This window comes from Benincasa hispida, chromosome 1 (assembly GCF_027475165.1).
Source record: "Benincasa hispida cultivar pf3 chromosome 1, pf3_genome.v1.1, whole genome shotgun sequence".
Lineage (NCBI taxonomy): Eukaryota > Viridiplantae > Streptophyta > Magnoliopsida > Cucurbitales > Cucurbitaceae > Benincasa > Benincasa hispida.
In genome coordinates this window covers 43,686,675-43,703,920 of record NC_143478.1, presented here as the reverse complement: position 1 = coordinate 43,703,920, position 17,246 = coordinate 43,686,675, and the positions used below count along the sequence as shown (strand labels likewise).

At 36.0% G+C, this 17,246-nt stretch overlaps 2 protein-coding genes across 10 annotated transcripts; one reads left to right on the top strand and one right to left on the bottom strand.

Annotated features, from left to right (window-relative positions):
- The first annotated feature begins 689 nt into the window (after positions 1-689).
- On the top strand, positions 690-5,971 carry LOC120074462 (P-loop containing nucleoside triphosphate hydrolases superfamily protein). Of its 8 annotated transcripts, none has more exons than XM_090316723.1 (4): positions 717-1,176; positions 1,255-1,457; positions 1,550-1,629; positions 3,531-5,971. In XM_090316723.1, exon 4 carries the CDS (start codon positions 3,542-3,544, stop codon positions 5,681-5,683), a length of 2,142 nt encoding a protein of 713 aa, XP_090172849.1. In that variant the 5' UTR covers positions 717-1,176; positions 1,255-1,457; positions 1,550-1,629; positions 3,531-3,541; the 3' UTR covers positions 5,684-5,971. The 8 variants fall into 8 exon arrangements, with proteins under 8 accessions (XP_038883631.1, XP_038883557.1, XP_090172849.1 ...); XM_090316730.1 differs by having other exon boundaries at positions 719-1,176; positions 1,308-1,457; XM_039027703.2 differs by having other exon boundaries at positions 690-1,457.
- A 4,266-nt stretch (positions 5,972-10,237) lies between these two features.
- LOC120070327 (uncharacterized) lies at positions 10,238-16,215 on the bottom strand. 2 transcript variants are annotated; one of them, XM_039022254.2, is made up of 12 exons: positions 16,058-16,215; positions 15,874-15,973; positions 15,644-15,752; positions 13,762-13,850; positions 13,266-13,322; positions 12,998-13,106; positions 12,808-12,909; positions 12,664-12,728; positions 12,238-12,341; positions 12,055-12,119; positions 11,559-11,613; positions 10,238-10,685 (listed from the first exon to the last, which is right to left on the bottom strand). In XM_039022254.2, exons 1-12 carry the CDS (start codon positions 16,113-16,115, stop codon positions 10,525-10,527), a joined length of 1,074 nt encoding a protein of 357 aa, XP_038878182.1. In that variant the 5' UTR covers positions 16,116-16,215; the 3' UTR covers positions 10,238-10,524. The 2 variants fall into 2 exon arrangements, with proteins under 2 accessions (XP_038878182.1, XP_090172835.1); XM_090316709.1 differs by having other exon boundaries at positions 16,077-16,212.
- Positions 16,216-17,246: the final 1,031 nt, after the last annotated feature.

Here is a 17,246-nt window from a genome sequence, read left to right as displayed (position 1 = left end):
GTAAAATTGTCTTAAGGAGACAACGTGAAGTTGTTGGGCTCAAATTCTCTTCGGTATATTCGATTATGTATTTTCTGGTTTTCTTATGATATTATTCATATAACAGTCAATACCGTACGATAGTTTCCCTCAGCTGCAAGAAACCTCTTATCTTCTCCGAATTATTCTAGCAACAGCTCACTTGAGAAAAGGTCGATACAATCTGATTTAACAATTTTTCAATGATGGTTAAATTGATTCAATCTTCAAAATGGTTTTTAATGGATTTTAATTTTGGTAATTAGGGATTTCAAATCAGTAGTGTAACACCACTTGTTACAAAATTAGGTTAATTTTGGAATAAATTACGTTGTTTCATCTCCTTTCAACTTGTTAATTTTTAATTAATGAACTTTTTTGTTGTTGTCAATTCTAATTTGTTAAATTAAAATTCTTCGTTTAATTTTGAAGTCGACTAATTTAAATTTCTTAAAATGTTTGAGAAGAGATTTTTAATTAGTCTCTAATTCAATACTTTGAAATTTAATATCAAGTTTAGTCTCTTCGGTCTTTAGTTGGGATAATATTTTTGGAAAAAATAGGTTTATTTTGAGAAAGAGGAATCAATTGTGAAATTGGAGTAAATTTTGATATTATCATTCTTTTAAATTTTGATACTAAAAGAAAAGAAAAGGGAAAAAAACTAATAATTAAGGATGGAATAACCAAAATAAGAAACCCTAGACCTTCCTTTATCTTTGGTTAATCACTCCCTTCCTTCCCTCCTCCCTATTTCTTCCCCCACTTGTACGACACTTACACGAACCGGAAACCCGGCCGCCCGACCCTCTCATTTTTCCCTTCCGTTCGCGCTTCCTTCTCCAACCCGACGAGCGAGCTCGACGCCTGCTGGGCTACGGACCTTCACAGGCGAACCGGCGGCGACGGCAACAACCTTTCGGCAGCGTTTCCCGAAACGGGAAGCTGTTGAGGGCTAGGATCGAGCGAAGTCTATCCGGCGACTTTTCCTTGATGGTGCGATTTGCAGAGGCGTACATGACCAGCGGCGGCGGTACAACCCTCCATCGCACGGCGAGCGGTGGCAGCGTCTGGCATCGGCGGCAGTAGCGGCCGTGGCATTTGGCGACGGCGACAGTCCGAGCGGTTTGCAACAGCATTTTTCTTCCGTTCGACAAGGTTCGACACTTACCCATTCCGTTACGGCTTTAGATTCAAGTTACCCACTTCTAAATGAATCCAAATATGTCGGATTAGACGAATTCGGACGCTAACCAACAAGGATTCGGGTCCTTTTGGGTAAGTTGCAGCTGGTTTATTACCCTAATTCTCTTGCGAACTGGTTTAAAGTTGGCGGAGTGATTTTGGACCAATTTAGATACCGTTCCAGCAACGTTCTTCCTTTGCCGCAGTTTCGAAATTGTGCGGACACCTTTTGTCAAGACCCCAAGGTCATTTTGGTAAGTATGCATTCTAGTCCTTTGTGGATCCGTTCGACTTCTTTTTAGGTGCTGTAAGTTAGTTCTAACTCAGGAGCATGTTTTATGTGTAGTTAAAAACTTATTTGGAGGTGCTTTAATCGAGGTTTAAGATCCCTTTGGATTCCGTTAGAAGCGTCTTAGAAACGCTTAGGTAGGTAGAATTCTTGGCTTGATGTGTAATTTATCCCGGTTATTTTTGTTATTATTTTTTCATTGGCTTGATGTGTAATTTATCCCTGTTATGAATAAATATGAATCGTGTCATCCTGAATATGTGATATATTTTGGCATGGTTGAGCACACTTGGATGTTTGTTATGCTATTTTTGTAATGTGCAACTCATTGAAATGGTATTATGTGATTGGTGAATATAAGCATGTGTGTGGTCTGCTTCTACTAATTTTATGTGAATACATTTACGTTTGTGGACTTGGAGATGTCAAAATATTTGAACATGTCTGAAGGTTTGTTACGATGGTTAAGTCCCTGTGGATTGCATGCATTGTAATCTGTGGTGATGAGTAAGTTACATTTTTTAATCTAATCATGTGAGGGTTGTGGAGCATGACGTGTAAATCATGTAAGAGTTGTGGAGCATGACGCATAAATCATGTGAGAGTTGTGGAGCATAAATCATGTGAGAGTTGCGGAGTAAATCATGTGAGAGTTGCGGAGCATGACGCGTAAATCATGTGAGAGTTGCGGAGCATGACGCGTAAATCATGTGAGAGTTGCGGAGCATGACGCGTAAATCATGTGAGAGTTGCGGAGCATGACGCATAAATCATGTGTTGTGTGTTGTTGCATAGCATTGTGTGTCAAACCATGTGTTTGTATGTTTAAATAAGATTATTTTTCTTTAATCTGAGAATGTCTTATAGTTGCGAGAAGCACGTTGTGGTTAATAGTATTACTGTTGTATATCTTGCTATATATGTATGTTGTTTGGTGGCCCTTCAGGTGTGGGCTACTTAACCATACAAGTGTGTACTCACCCCACCAGATTTTGTAGGTACTGATGCACATTGTAACCTGAGCTTTGAAACTTTGAAATTTCTAGTCGTATTTTTGAGTTGGGAACTTGTAAAAGATTCTATTCAGCTTATCATGTTTGAATGCCAAAATGGTTTAAGTATGTTTTGTTTTGTTAAATCTGATTAAAGAAATATTTTAATACTAGTTCTAGAAACTCTGTACTACTGTTGAGGGAGGTTTGATGTTTGCCTGCTTTTGGGAGTGCGTTTCTTTGAAACGGGTGTTAAAAGTAAAATTTTGGTTCTGTTACGTTTATGTCGGTATGCTGCCGAAACTTTTCCAAAGTATAAGAGTTTGTAAGCTAATCAAGGTTAAATTTTGGTAACGGTCCGGTATTGAAATTTGGGGTCATTACAAGTAGGGATTAAAGAGTGGGCTCAAATAACTCTCTCTCACTTGTAGAACATTGCATGTTTGTTTTGCCTGTTACTTGTCTTGTTTGCTCATGTGCTTAATTTATTTGCCTGTATATCCATTGTATGTATTCGTGGATTCTTGGTGTCTAGCTGACCTAATTATACCCCTACCAAAATTTTTGTGAAGAAAATGTATGATGAATGTAGTTATTCCCTGAAACAACAGGTTCAAAATTTTCATATCATTCACTGTGGCGAAAATCAGGAGTTTTTAGAGTGTTGTCCTCATGTGTGTGTTCCACTAAAGAAGTTCAGAATTGAAACCCTGTATAAACTTTCCCTTCCCTCAAAATGTGCAAATTTCCGATCAAGGGTCTTTAAAGCATATTTTTTAGTTTACCCCAGTTAGCATGTTGCACTAATTACAATGTAGATTGTAGTCTAATTGAGCTATATGTGAGTCAACATCATTTAAGAAAAATAGTTGGAGTGAGAAATGACATTAAAAATCAAATTTGGACTACATTTGTAGGATAAATAATATTGATGTTTTTAATTTTGCCTTAAGACTTGCATTCCATTCTATTGCATGCTATAAACTCATGACAATAATTTTTTATTTGTTTTAATGCTATCATATCTTTTTGTATTATATCTCCAGGACCAAACGCGATGAAACGAAATCCTGGTGTCGAGAACTTGTCTGGTTCTTCATCTTCTAAGCCCTTACATGCTGTCGTTGATAACAAACCAGTCTTCTTAACTAAAGCCCAACGCGAGCAATTAGCTCTTCAACGACGCCAAGATGAAATCTCTCTTCAAAGACGCCGCCAAGACCAACTTCTCCTATCTAATTCTCAGAATCCTTCATTTGATTCTGTCGATAACCACAAATCTTCTGATTATGACCGTCGCGATCGTGATAGAGGACGAGACCGAGAAAGAGATCGAGACAGGACCCGTGATCGGGAAAGAGATCGTGATCGGGATTTGGAGCGTCGGAATCGCGAGAAGGAGCGCGAGGAAGAGGCCAAAGCTCGAGAGCGTACCCGCTTAGAGAAGCTTGCAGAGCGGGAGCGTGACAAGGAGTTAGATGCAATTAAAGAACAATATCTTGGCTCTAAGAAACCTAAGAAACGTGTTATTAAACCTAGTGAGAAATTTCGCTTCTCATTTGATTGGGAAAACACTGAAGATACTTCTCGGGACATGAATTTGCTATACCAAAATCCTCACGAGGCCCAACTTTTGTTTGGACGAGGGTTTCGCGCTGGCATGGACAGACGAGAGCAAAAGAAGCTTGCAGCTAAGAATGAGAAGGAGATGAGGGAGGAGATACGAAAGAAAGACGGTGTGGAGGAAAAACCAGAGGAGGCTGCAGCTCAAAAACTCAAGGAAAAAGCTGCTGATTTGTATGACTCATTTGATATGAGAGTCGATCGGCACTGGAGTGAAAAGAAGCTAGAGGAAATGACTGAGAGGGATTGGAGAATTTTTAGGGAGGACTTCAATATATCCTATAAGGGTTCCAAGATCCCTCGCCCCATGAGGAGTTGGACGGAGAGTAAGTTGACGACGGAACTTCTTAAGGCAGTAGAAAGGGCCGGTTATAAGACGCCCTCCCCCATTCAGATGGCTGCCATTCCATTGGGTTTACAACAACGTGATGTTATTGGGATTGCCGAGACTGGTTCTGGTAAGACTGCTGCCTTTGTTCTTCCCATGCTAGCTTATATTACAAGGTTGCCTCCCATCAACGAAGAGAATGAGGCAGAAGGGCCTTATGCGGTAGTGATGGCTCCCACTCGTGAACTTGCTCAACAGATTGAGGATGAAACTGTAAAGTTTTCTCACTATTTGGGTATTAAGGTGGTTTCAATTGTTGGAGGTCAATCTATTGAGGAGCAAGGATTTAAGATCAGGCAGGGTTGTGAGGTTGTCATTGCCACCCCGGGTCGTTTGCTGGATTGTTTGGAGAGGCGTTATGCAGTACTTAATCAATGTAATTATGTTGTTCTAGATGAGGCTGATAGGATGATAGATATGGGTTTCGAGCCTCAAGTTATGGGGGTTTTAGATGCAATGCCTTCAAGCAATCTTAAACCTGAAAATGAGGATGAGGAGCTTGATGAGAAGAAAATATATCGAACTACATACATGTTTAGTGCTACCATGCCACCTGCTGTGGAGAGGCTCGCTAGAAAATATTTAAGAAATCCTGTTGTTGTTACTATTGGAACTGCTGGAAAGGCAACTGACTTAATATCTCAACATGTTATTATGATGAAGGAATCAGAGAAATTTTATAGATTGCAGAATTTGCTCGATAACCTGGGTGACAAAACAGCTATTGTTTTTGTTAACACCAAGAAGAATGCTGATACCGTTGCCAAAAATTTGGACAAGGCAGGGTATCGTGTTACAACTTTGCATGGTGGGAAGTCACAAGAACAGAGGGAAATTAGTCTTGAAGGGTTTAGAACTAAGAGATATAATGTTCTCGTTGCCACAGATGTTGCTGGTCGTGGAATAGATATTCCTGATGTTGCTCATGTCATAAATTACGATATGCCTAGTAACATTGAAATGTATACACATCGTATTGGACGTACTGGACGTGCAGGTAAAACAGGTGTGGCCACAACATTTTTGACTTTACAGGATTCTGAAGTCTTTTATGATCTCAAGCAAATGCTTATCCAAAGCAATAGTCCTGTGCCTCCTGAATTGGCAAGGCATGAAGCGTCTAAGTTCAAGCCTGGTAGTATTCCTGATAGACCTCCTCGGCGTAATGAAACTCTTTTTGCACATTGAGAGGCATGTTTCTGAAGACATTTACATTGTCACAGTTGCTGTGTTGGCTACATGGTTGCTTTGTCTTTTACTTTTATCTTAAGTAAATTTTCTTGTCCTTGTAATCTTTAGATGTTCTTGGCATTAGACTAACCACTTGAGTTTTTTATCTGTGTGTTGTCTTAAAATCTCTTTGATTCGACTTTATCTATGAGAATTTCTATCCAGTTTCATCGTGGGATGCCATGTTTAATTTTCAAAATTACAGATTTATTAAATAATGAAACAGCCATAGTGTATTTGCTCAAATAATTCATTTTTTTTCCGTTGTATGTGCTGCAAATCTGCAAAGTGTTTGGTAGTCTAATGCAAGGGTTTGATGAAATCTACTTATAAAGTTGATGCAAATCAACCAACAATTTTAATATTCCAGTAGGTTTAGAGCTGTGTTTCCTAGTGAGAAGATTTTCATGGAAATGCCCCAGTTTAAACATGACGATTGTGCTTAATGAATAACATACGAGGAATGGAGCTTACCATAGGATGTTATTGGCCACCCATCTTCTTCCTGCATCAGAATTTCTCGGCCTAATCTTCTGTTGGATAAGAACTGTCTACAAGGGAGGTGGCCCCAGCGGCTGCTACTACTGCTTCAGGATTGGCCACTTACCACTCGGTAATAATTGTTCAGTCCTATTCAATTTCCCTTTTCCCTTCCTGTTTTGTTGGCCAATGATGTATTTATTTGGGGCAATTATGGACTTCTAGTTAACAGAAAATAACAAAGGCTCAGACTGTAGCTACCAGAGCTCAACCTATCAGTGCTGATGGTGGTGGTGCCGACAACAATGGTAGGACTAGCAATGCCAGCGTCCAGGTGGACCGAGAGGATTTGCTGGGAAACTTTGAAGAGGCTGGGGCCTCCTAACACTAAGAGGAACAATTTGGAAGGCACTTTGAGTATTGCTCTTGAAGTCTCTGATCAGACTCTGATTGGTAACTAATGTTATATTCATTTATCAGCATGATGTTCATTCTCGTAATTATGTTAATTTATCGACAATGTAGTGGCATCTCTTTTAATTTTGATAATTGAAAGTACAAACTCAGGTCATGGTTGAAGGTTTCTAGGTTCTACTTCTAGTCAATATGGTGAATCAGTAAACTGCTCGTATTCGCTATAGAACTCTTCCTTTAATGTTAAATGCCTGAAATATATGGATGTGGATATTGGAAATGCAACAATTCTTGGGTGCCCACTCATTTTTATAATATAAGGTTTGCTATATTATGCTTTCAGGACAACCTTGTCCTATAATTCCTGCAGAAGTCATAAAGTAAAGTGGGAAACTTATTCCACTAGTTAAGATTTAGGTGGGGAGCATGAAAAAGATCCAAACGCTTCAGTGGTTGAGCTCCAGGCAATCCCCTTTGAGGCAATTCATAGGTTTTTTTTTCTTCTAAGATTTGATTTTTGATAGAATTTAGAAAATGATCATTTCGTTCTAAGGTTTCTTTGAACCTTGGATAATCTAAGTAGGTATGAAGCTGGTTTGTATATCCTTGATAATAGAAATCTACGAACTTACATGCGTGTAGAACTAAATACCATATCAAGGGTGACTTCTTGGAAGAGACTGATGTTGATGATGATGTTGTTGCTCTAGTCTTGTCAATCTCATAAAAAGAGTATCCTAAATCTGCATTTTAATCTTTTATGCGCATACTTTATATTAAACCCTCATTTACGTCCTCCATTTTGTTCACCCTTCTACTGTCAGTGCTTATTTGAGTTCTCCATAATTTTGCTCAAATTTACCATTGAACATCGTCTAGACGTTGGATGATAGGGTGAATTTGAAGATAAGCTCTAAAATGGAGTTCAAGAACTTCAAAGATAATCTCAATCATTATGGATCATTCAAATACACCATGGTCACAACAAAATACAAATGGGTTTCTTCCTTAAACTAAGCTAGAGAATACTTACCTTAACCACTAAACATTGGAATCAAGCTTCTCATGGCCAAGATTAGTCTCCACAGTATAAAAGTAGGCTAAAAACAGTAAAGAACAAGGAAAAGGATGAGAGGGGGCTGGGGGGCTACCTACCAGCATGTTGAATAAATTGGTTATCTTCTGTTGGGGTTCCAGAACTATCATCAGTACAACATTTACGAACCAATGAGAGGATATGGGGTTTGCAAGAAGTCAGCCTGTCGTTTTCAACGTATCAGTAGTTTGTGGAGTCTTTCTTTTCAATTTCAACCTTGGTTTGGAAGCTCTCATTGTCTTATTTTGGTTCTCAAACGGCAAGAATTTTGGAACAGTCTATTGTTCATTGAATGTTTTCCTGGTTAATCTCTATTTGATCGTAATTGTCTTTAATTTCTTTTAATTTTTTTTCATCCCCTTTGGGAGTTGGCATCCCTCGATCATTTTTTTTTTCTTTTCATTATATCAGTTAGGAGGTTGTCTCTGTGCTTTCTTTTGCAATCACATTTTCTGCCCTCCTTGCAATTATTTTGTTTCTACATAGAAGTAATCCTCGATTCTCCCAGCTCGGCAGTGCAATATTTGGGCTTTTTGCTTTGGTTATCTTTCTTGTTTGTGGGTCAAACTTGTAAATTGGTCGTTCCAGCCTTAGCCGCCGAAATAGGAGCAATATGGCCATTTCTTCTTGGAGCTGAGCTCATTGGACACTGTTGGCCTTGTTGCAGCCTTTGACTTTTATGAGCAATGATGGTTGAAAGTCGGTTCATTATTTTCTTTGGAAGCTTGAAGTAGCTTTCAGTTTTCTGTTTGGCTGAAGACTTTTTTATAGCTTCAGTTTTTGTTTGCAAGCTCTTTAAGTCTTTCAGCCAATCATATTGTGAAAGTTTTTTTTCTTTCAATGTTTATTTTCTATTCACTCCTGGGGTTGTATCCTTGAACATTTATTTCTTTTTATTATATCATTGAGGTTTTTTTTTTTTTTTTTTTGGAAAAAACCTATTAGTGGATGACAACTTAAGGCTCCTTTAAAATTGACTAATTGATGATCTGCCCGTTATCAGGTAGATTTTGTTATATTTGTAATTCTTTAAAAATATCGCACATTTTATTATTATCCTTAAAAATATTACTGAATGCAATTACCCTTTTAAAAAAATATCTCATTGTTCCTGTTTGTGTAGAGATCCACGATGTGCAATAATTCTTCTCAGGTTCATGTTGACAGAATGTTGCAAATCCTGAGAGTTCTCAACCGGATCCAATGTCAAGTATCTATGTTGATGATGTTTGAAAATTTATCAAGACCATGAAATAAATTATAGTAATCTCTGCATGAAGATTTTGAAAGTGCCATGAACTGGAGTGAAGAAAGAGGTTTAGTTGGGTTTTGTTTTTGGGATCTTTAATTATAAATGGTTCATTACGTAATAAATGTAATAAATGAATGGTAGTCTAAAAAGTAAATTTCAATTAATTACATTTTTGTTGTTTACCCTATGTAGGCAGACATGTAGGGTTCACTATCCAATATCCATCTGTAATAAAAAAAAATGTAAATTGATTGATGATCCATGTATTTAGATTTGTTGAAAATATTATCGTTACAGTTACTATTAGTATATTTATTATTACTGTTTAATTTAATGTGACATTCATGATTATAAATAAATGTGAACAAAGACAATTCAATTGGCTCATTATATTGTAATTACATCAATGATAAATAATAAAAAGAAATACTTTCATTGGCTCACTAAAAGTTGCATTTCTCCAACATCTCAACCTTACATAAGTACGTCCATCTTGCCCATTTCTTACAAAATAGTTTCAAATCCACTCATCATTTACAAATTTTAGTACGGCTCAAATTGCGATGAATGATGCAAGAATTGAGAGCCACAACCCAATAAAAAAATCTGTAATAATTTAGACTCTATTTGATAATTATTTCAATCCCGTTTGGTATCCATTTTGTTTTTGTTTTTGAAAATTAAGCTAATTGACACTATTTCATCTCTAAATTTCTTTCTTTGTTATCTATTTTTCACTGATTGTTTAAAAAACCAAGTCAAATTTTGAGAACTAAAAATTAACTTTCAAAAAATTGTTTTGTTTTTAGAATTTGATTAAAAATTCAACCATTGTACTTAAGAAAGATGTAAATCATTGCAAGAAATGTAGATGAAAAAAACTTAATTTTCAAGAACAAAAACAAAGAATAAAATGATTACCAAATGGAATCTTCATTTTTTTTTTTTGTTTTTGAAATTTAAGTATGTTTCCTCTCCATTTTTTTACAATGATTTGCATCTTTCTAAGTACAATGGTTGAATTTTTTGTCAAACTTCACAAATAAAAACAAATTTTTAAAAGTTATTTTTTAGTTTTCAAATTTTGACTTCATTTTTTAAAACCATTAAAAAAATAGATAACAAAAGAAATTTAGAGATAGAAGAAGTGTTTATAGACTTAATTTAAAAATAAAATAATAATAATAATAATAATTTTATAAAAAAAAAAAAAAAAAAAAAAAAAAAAATCTAAATAGTTACCAAACTACCTTTAGAATTTCCATGAAAATGGACACAAAATGAAGATGTAGTGCTATGATTCCGCATCGTTCTTGTAATGAGGGCACGTAAGGAAGGCACTATGAAGATGATCATGATTATTAACATCCCCGTGGTGCTTTTCCTTTTTGGTAAAAATATCCTCCTCTCGTAGTAACTCAACTTTGATCACAAGTGAATAACATTACAGAACAAACCAAAAATCCCCAAGCATAAAAGATGTTACAAAATAAGACATCTATCTTGAGAGGAAGAGGAAACCTGCGTTATTGCTTCTTCACACATTTAAACTCCAAATCAGGGACATGGATTGGGAAACCTCGAATGAATTTCGTCTATTTCAGAAATTATTTCAGGTGTGAGCTCAACCTTAACAGCATTTAGAATATCCAAGAGTTGCCATGACTTGGTAACTCCAAAAACAACACTTGCTACAAGGGGATGCCTGAGAACAAATGCTGCGGGAACCCAAAATTAGATATTGCTAGGATAACTAAAAACATAGAAAATGTCAAAAAAAAAAAAAAAAATAGTAAAACCAGTGACCAACTACAACAAGATAGACGAAGAACCATAATCAATTCAGGGTGCAACAAGTCCTCCCAAGAAGTCAAGAAAATATAACTCATTTTAATTTCGGTTCATTGAAAGACATGCAAGTTTTTCAGAGTGATAGTTGTGGTTTATCAGATAGATCAACTTTACAACTCAAAGACGTAAATCTCATTTAGAGGCAACTAGATGTTCTTTACTAAAAGCTATACCGGGAATTTGGCCCATATGTGAGTGTGATCTTTCATTTTTCATGAGCCTTTTAATATCGCCAGTACAGATGAGAAACCATCACTTGTCATGAGTCGGTTCCAAAAATCAAAGGTCATTTCAATTCTGATTCATAATGTTTGATGGCTAATGAAACAAGTAAAACTACTTTCCTCCCTATGCAACAATTATTTACTCAGCATAAAGAGAAATTATAAGCTAATTTAGATCTTTAACCGGCTGCAATTCTGGTATCTCACTATGCATATGGAAGCTACAGCCTTCGTTTTTTTTTTTTTTTTTTTTTTTTTTAATTATTCCTTCTCCATACAAGTTTCGGGTTTACAGTCCAAGAACCATGATTTCCTCTTCTGCTCCATCTTCAAAGATAATTTAGCAATTTATTCATACATGGTCTATCGTAAACCGACTTACTATAGCAAGATGAAGTCTGTTCTGCAACATCTCAAAACACAACTTCACAAGGCTTACAACCTACTTTACAAGATCTATGTCCCAAACCTCGAAAGAAACAATATACAGAGAAGGAAAGAAAAGGGAGAACAAACCAATTGCCAGAGAGACTGGATGAAGGCCATATGTCTTAGCAACCTTAACATATTCCTACGGACAATAGGCAACAGAAAACAAGTTAGTGAAAGCACCATGTTAAGCAGTCCACATACTCTGAAGCAGTGACATCAAATGTCATTATGATCTGAAGTAATAGTCAAACAATCATGCTACAAGTTTTTTAGCTTGCCTCTCGAAAGAGGATAGGCCGGCGGCCGCCTATTGTAGAATCGTCGATAACCTGGCATTTCACTGATCGGAAAAGTGTAAAAGAGCCGTTTCGGCTTACGACTCTTAAACGCAGATGTGAGCGAAGAGCTAAGCTACTAATTTCATGGCGAAGGTTATAGTCAAACAATCATGCTACAAGTTTTTTACGCCCAACATTCTTCTTCAACATTACAAAATGCAAAAGCTTCACAATTGACCGGTCGTTATCTTTCAGTTTTCATGTACTAAAAATAAAAAATAAGAACTGACGGATTTGCATACCATGGTAGCTGTTTTGATGACGTTATTGGTTAGGTTGTATCTAGATTCCCCTTCTAAATACTTTCCTGGAATGAACAAAGAAACATTAGTTCACATAGGAAAGTCCACATCTAATGAATTTGGAACAATTTCCTTTCCGTTTATGATCAGAAAAGATGACATGGGGAAGCGTTTTATAGAGACCTCTGAAAAGATTAAGTCGAGCATCTGCAGGACCACCTTCAGGAGAAAAGTACTTCCCAGAAAGTATGCCCATTGCCAGGGGACTGTATGCTAATAAGCTGATTCTGAAAAAGATTGGATAATCCGTGAAACAACAATAACAAACATTCAATATTGTATTTAATAAGTTTATCAATTTCAAAAAGTATCAATAAGTTCCTAAGCTTTCAGTCTGTGTAATGGATCCATGAATTTTTAATTTGTATTTAATAGGTCTGTGAATTTTTAAAAATGTCAAATAGGTAAGAGACCTATCAAACACAAAGTTTAAAGTCCAATGACCTATTAGATGCTTGTTTAAGGACATATTAAACACAAAATTGTAAGTTTAAGTTAAATGACCTATTAAGCACAACACAATTTGTGATCTAACCAAGAATGTATTACCTCTCATGATGACAACATTCAGCTAGGCCAGAATCAAAAGTTCGACAAAGCAAACTGTACGAGTTCTTCAAAGTAGAATTGTTCCATTTAGTAGCAATAAATATGAAAAGATAGAATAAGAACCAAAATATTGAGCTCAAGCACCTGCAATGATACAAGTTTCGGAAAGTGGGGATATCTTTCACCAATATGTGCAAATTTCATAACACCATAAGGTGTTTCGTTGCTGAGGCCAATGTACCTGATCTGAGAACACAAGTATTCCAAATTACTTGAAAACACGGTATGTTATTTGAGTGAGTGAGAGAGAGAACATGGCACTATGATCGCCTACCTTACCAGCATCAGCAGCCTTGCTGAGCGCAAAAAGTTGCTCTTTTATAGAAACTGAACAATACTGCCAGGATGGATTATATTCAGTTTCTCCAAACATTGGAACATACCTTAAAAGACAAACATACACAAATGATTATGTTGTTCTCGCAACTAAAACAAATATATCGATATAACACAAAGATGGTGTCTGGTCAATAATTCACTGAAGAAAGTTTAAATAATTGTATCTCCCACAATATTGACAGATTAAGTTAGTACATACAAACCGATCAGGCCAATGAATCTGGTAAATATCGATGAAATCCGTTTGCATTCTCTTTAAGCTGCACAAAATAGATATTTCACATCAGAGAAGATTTAATCTCCTCATCTCACATAGACTAGTCAGTAGATAGAGTTTATACTTCCTTCCAAGAGGAAGTTAAGAGATAACTAGCCATGGTATCTTATTGATTGTGGGCAACAGGGAGGGAAGGTGAAAAAAGGTTGGATTTCAAATTTTTTTGTCACGACACAAAAAAAAATTTGAACGTTTGGTAAATCATGCCACATTTCCACAAAAATTATCTAAAATCATTTATAAATGTCGCTTCTTTGTGTAAGTAGCAAAAAACCTAATAGCATGACCATTTGAAATATTTCAAACATTGCAAGAATTTAAAACTTAGAAACCAAAAGAAACTCTGTGAAACCTCAAAGACAAAAAAAATGTATTTATCCCTGATATCTATCTATGAAAATATGTTATTTCACACCATAGACCTAGCATCAATTGCTTCTGTAATATTTTTAGTATCCAAACACTTCGGTCCGCCTCGTATCCAAGTCATTTGCCCAGATGGTCCGGCAACCTGCATGATTGTATCAGAATTTGTCTCAGCATAAGAGTTCCAAGAAACAATCAAATTTAAGTTAGAAATCAAATTTGTGTTGGCCATTCCTAAAACCAAAGCAACCTAACCAAGAGGGAAAACAATCAGATAATTTGTAGCTTGGAAAGCTAGAGATTCTGTAGAATCCTAATAGCATTGATTCATTTAAAAAATAAATACTTTTTATAACATATTTAGATCAACCTTGCCACTACTGGCTTGTTTGGACTGACTATGAAAACCTAGAGATCAAAGCAAGTTTACTTGGCTCTTTCCTGTAGCCAATAAATCTGAAGTGCATGTTGAAAACCTTCTCTTTGATCAACGGATAGTATTGCATTCTGATGGCAGTGGTGAATTTGTAAAATATTTTGTTGCCTTCTTTTTTATTCCAATGGAATTTTACATAAGAAATATTTTCCTTATGCCCAAGAATAAACAACTTCGTTTTTTCTTTATTTTCTACGACATGGCAGCAAGGTCACTCTACTACTAACATTTTTTTTTCTTATGAGAAACATCAATCATAATTTCATAGATAGTATAAATTACAAAAGGCAAGAGATGCCAAGAAAGATTACAAAATGTTATTCCACTGTGAAGTAAGGGAAGTAAGATCATAATCACAAAAAAAAGGGGTGAGCGATGTACACCAAGTCAGAAATGTATACAAAAGGTAATAAAAAAATGAGTGAAATCCATCTCTCTCTCTTCAAAGATGCGGTGATTCCATTCATTCTCTTCAAAAGTCACTCCACTACTTACAATACCATGTCACATATTTGGGTCATTAACAAATAGCTCTATCAAATATAAGCATAGAAATATTGTTTAAACTGTCTTATCATTGCTTTTTCATTCTTTTGTTCCTATTGACTTTTTATCGTATGCCTTCTCCCCATTTTTTTTCTCTTATTAATTGTGTGCCTCCTTCAACTCTTGATCAATTATCATCCTTTGAGGGACTTTTTAGTCATACTCCTAATTTCTCTTACCTAAAGGTGTGATGTGCATGTTATCCTTTGTTAAAACTTTATAATAAGCATAATGTTAAGCCTAAAACTTCTCAAAATGTTTTTGTTGGATATACCCTTGATTATAAAGGATATATTCGTTATAACCCTTTCACCAAAATGTCCACTGTCGCTCAGCTTCATGAAACCATTTTTCCATTTGCTAATCGTTAACTTCATGCTAAAACTGTTCTCTAAATTTTCCTTCTTTTCAAGACCCAATTTTCTTATTAAATACGCTTCTTACACTTTCTTCTAAACTCGTACCACCTACAGCTGATCCTGTACTTGTTGTACCAACTGTCTGTTGCTTGTTCTATTGATGTTCTACTAATCGTTCAACGCATGTTGACTTATGATCCAATATGTTCTTTGTTAATGAAAAAAGCACAGAGAATCAGAGTTTATACAATCTCTCTCTACCTGTTTTTTGTGCTATTAAAAAAATTACTTGATGAAAATTATCAGAGAGTTATACAATATCTCTCTACCTGTCATATGCTTATTAAGTACTTATTCTTTAGAAATAACTCAAGCTGAACTAGCTAACAAAAGAAACAAAAGACCTATGTAACAGCTCAATGACCCACAATCTCTATGCCTTTACATTGACCAAAGGAAGGTTACAAAAGCTAACTCCACAAATAATCAACGAAAACAACGATAAATAATAATAAATAAAATCAATTGCCAAAGAAATCTTGGCCAAATTGTAGAAATATAGCGCTACGGCATAGACGCACACACAGAGAGGCAAACCTTTGTAGCTAAAACTATACGATCCCGAGAAATTTTTCGGCTTCTGATCCAATGGCCAAGGTACTCCTCGCTCCGGCCCTGAGTCTCAGAACGTTGAGGCACTGGATACCTGCAAATGGGGTTGAATATAGAGAAGGAACAAACATGAACTCTCGGAAATGGAATTCTATAGTAGTGAGAAATGTAGGCATCATAGAATTGACTAGAAGAAGAGAGCGAGGCCAAAATACATTTCTGCAGAATCGAAGAAGTTGATGCCCGCATCGAAAGCTTGGTCGAGGAGGCTAAATGACTGAAACAGCGAGTTCTGCTCGCCGAACGTCATGGTACCTGTGAACATGCAGAGATGAATAATTAGGTCATAGGGAACCAGAGGATTGAAAAGTAAAAAGCAAGAGAAATAATCGAATCAACCGAAGCAGAGCCTTGAAACCATGAGATTCGGAGCAAGATTGAAGAGAGGAACCGCCATTCTCCAAGAAGCAAGAAGAACAGGGTATAGAGGGCGGGAACCAAAAACGTCGAGACAATCTATGAAGATAAGCTTCAAACTGAAATAAAATCATTTTGTTTTCTAATTCTATTTTCACGTGGTTAATAAGTACAACTACAAAGGTTGGGTGTAGTCTAAGTCTACTTAATCATGACTCTTTTTAGAAGAAAAAATTTTGGGTACATCTAGTGCACTTCACTTAGTAAATCCTAAATATTATCCAATAAAATAATATCATCATGTGATATTTTTATTTTTTTTCTAATTCTATTTTGATGTGATTAATAAATGGAGAACATATATCTAGGAATTTTGTTAAAATAATGTTATTTTAATAATTATTAACAAAAATAGAGTTGGACTGAAATTAATGTAAAAAATAGGGTAATGGAATCGTGGACCCGGTACACGATTAGCCCTAAATCGTGGACAAGGTCCATGACTTCCTTCGCATCACGTGCATCTGGCACATCTAGCACTGACCTGGCATAAGAAGACTGCCACATTGACAGTCATGTAGACTAGGTGATCGTGGCCGGGGTCTACAACTACCCTTAGTTGTGTACCGAGTATACGATTTAGTGGTCCCAAAACGCACCCCACAGCCTTCTCCCCCTTCACTTTCTTCCCATCTCAAACTTTTCACTTTCTTCCTCTCTCTCACAGTCGTGTGCCTTCTGTCGGTCCATCTATCGTTGCCATTCGCCGTTCTTCCTGCTGTCGCCGACCGTAGGTAACATTTTTTCCCAATATATGAGATTGTGCATAAAAGAAAAAATAGTGTTTCCAAAATATTTAAGTGTATGCTCCATAAATCTACTATTTTATTTTTTTTTTAATTTTTATTTGGGTTGATTTAAGTGTATGCTCCATAGATCTACATTTAAGCTGATTTGATTTTTTTTTTTTTAGTAATTTAATATTATAATTTGGACCATTACATTTAGGTTGATTTGAATTGTTTTTTAGTTTAATATTATAACTTGGGCGGTTAAATTTGGGTTGATTTGGCTTTTTTATTTTAAAAGAAAATATTTGGATTGTTTGGACTGGTCATAAACTAATATTTGGATTGTTTGGAGTATTGATCTATTTAGACTGTTTAAAAGA

Bases quoted from the DNA above. Each gene is read 5' to 3' on its own strand.
- LOC120074462 (XM_039027703.2), top strand. From the start codon at position 3,542: ATGAAACGAAATCCTGGTGTCGAGAACTTGTCTGGTTCTTCATCTTCT.
- LOC120070327 (XM_090316709.1), bottom strand. From the start codon at position 16,209: ATGATTTTATTTCAGTTTGAAGCTTATCTTCATAGATTGTCTCGACGT. The intron at 15,974-16,076 runs GTTTCAAGGCTC...GCATGTTCACAG, and splicing joins ATCTTGCTCCGAATCTCATG to GTACCATGACGTTCGGCGAG. The intron at 13,323-13,761 runs GTCTATGGTGTG...TATTTTGTGCAG, and splicing joins ACAGAAGCAATTGATGCTAG to CTTAAAGAGAATGCAAACGG.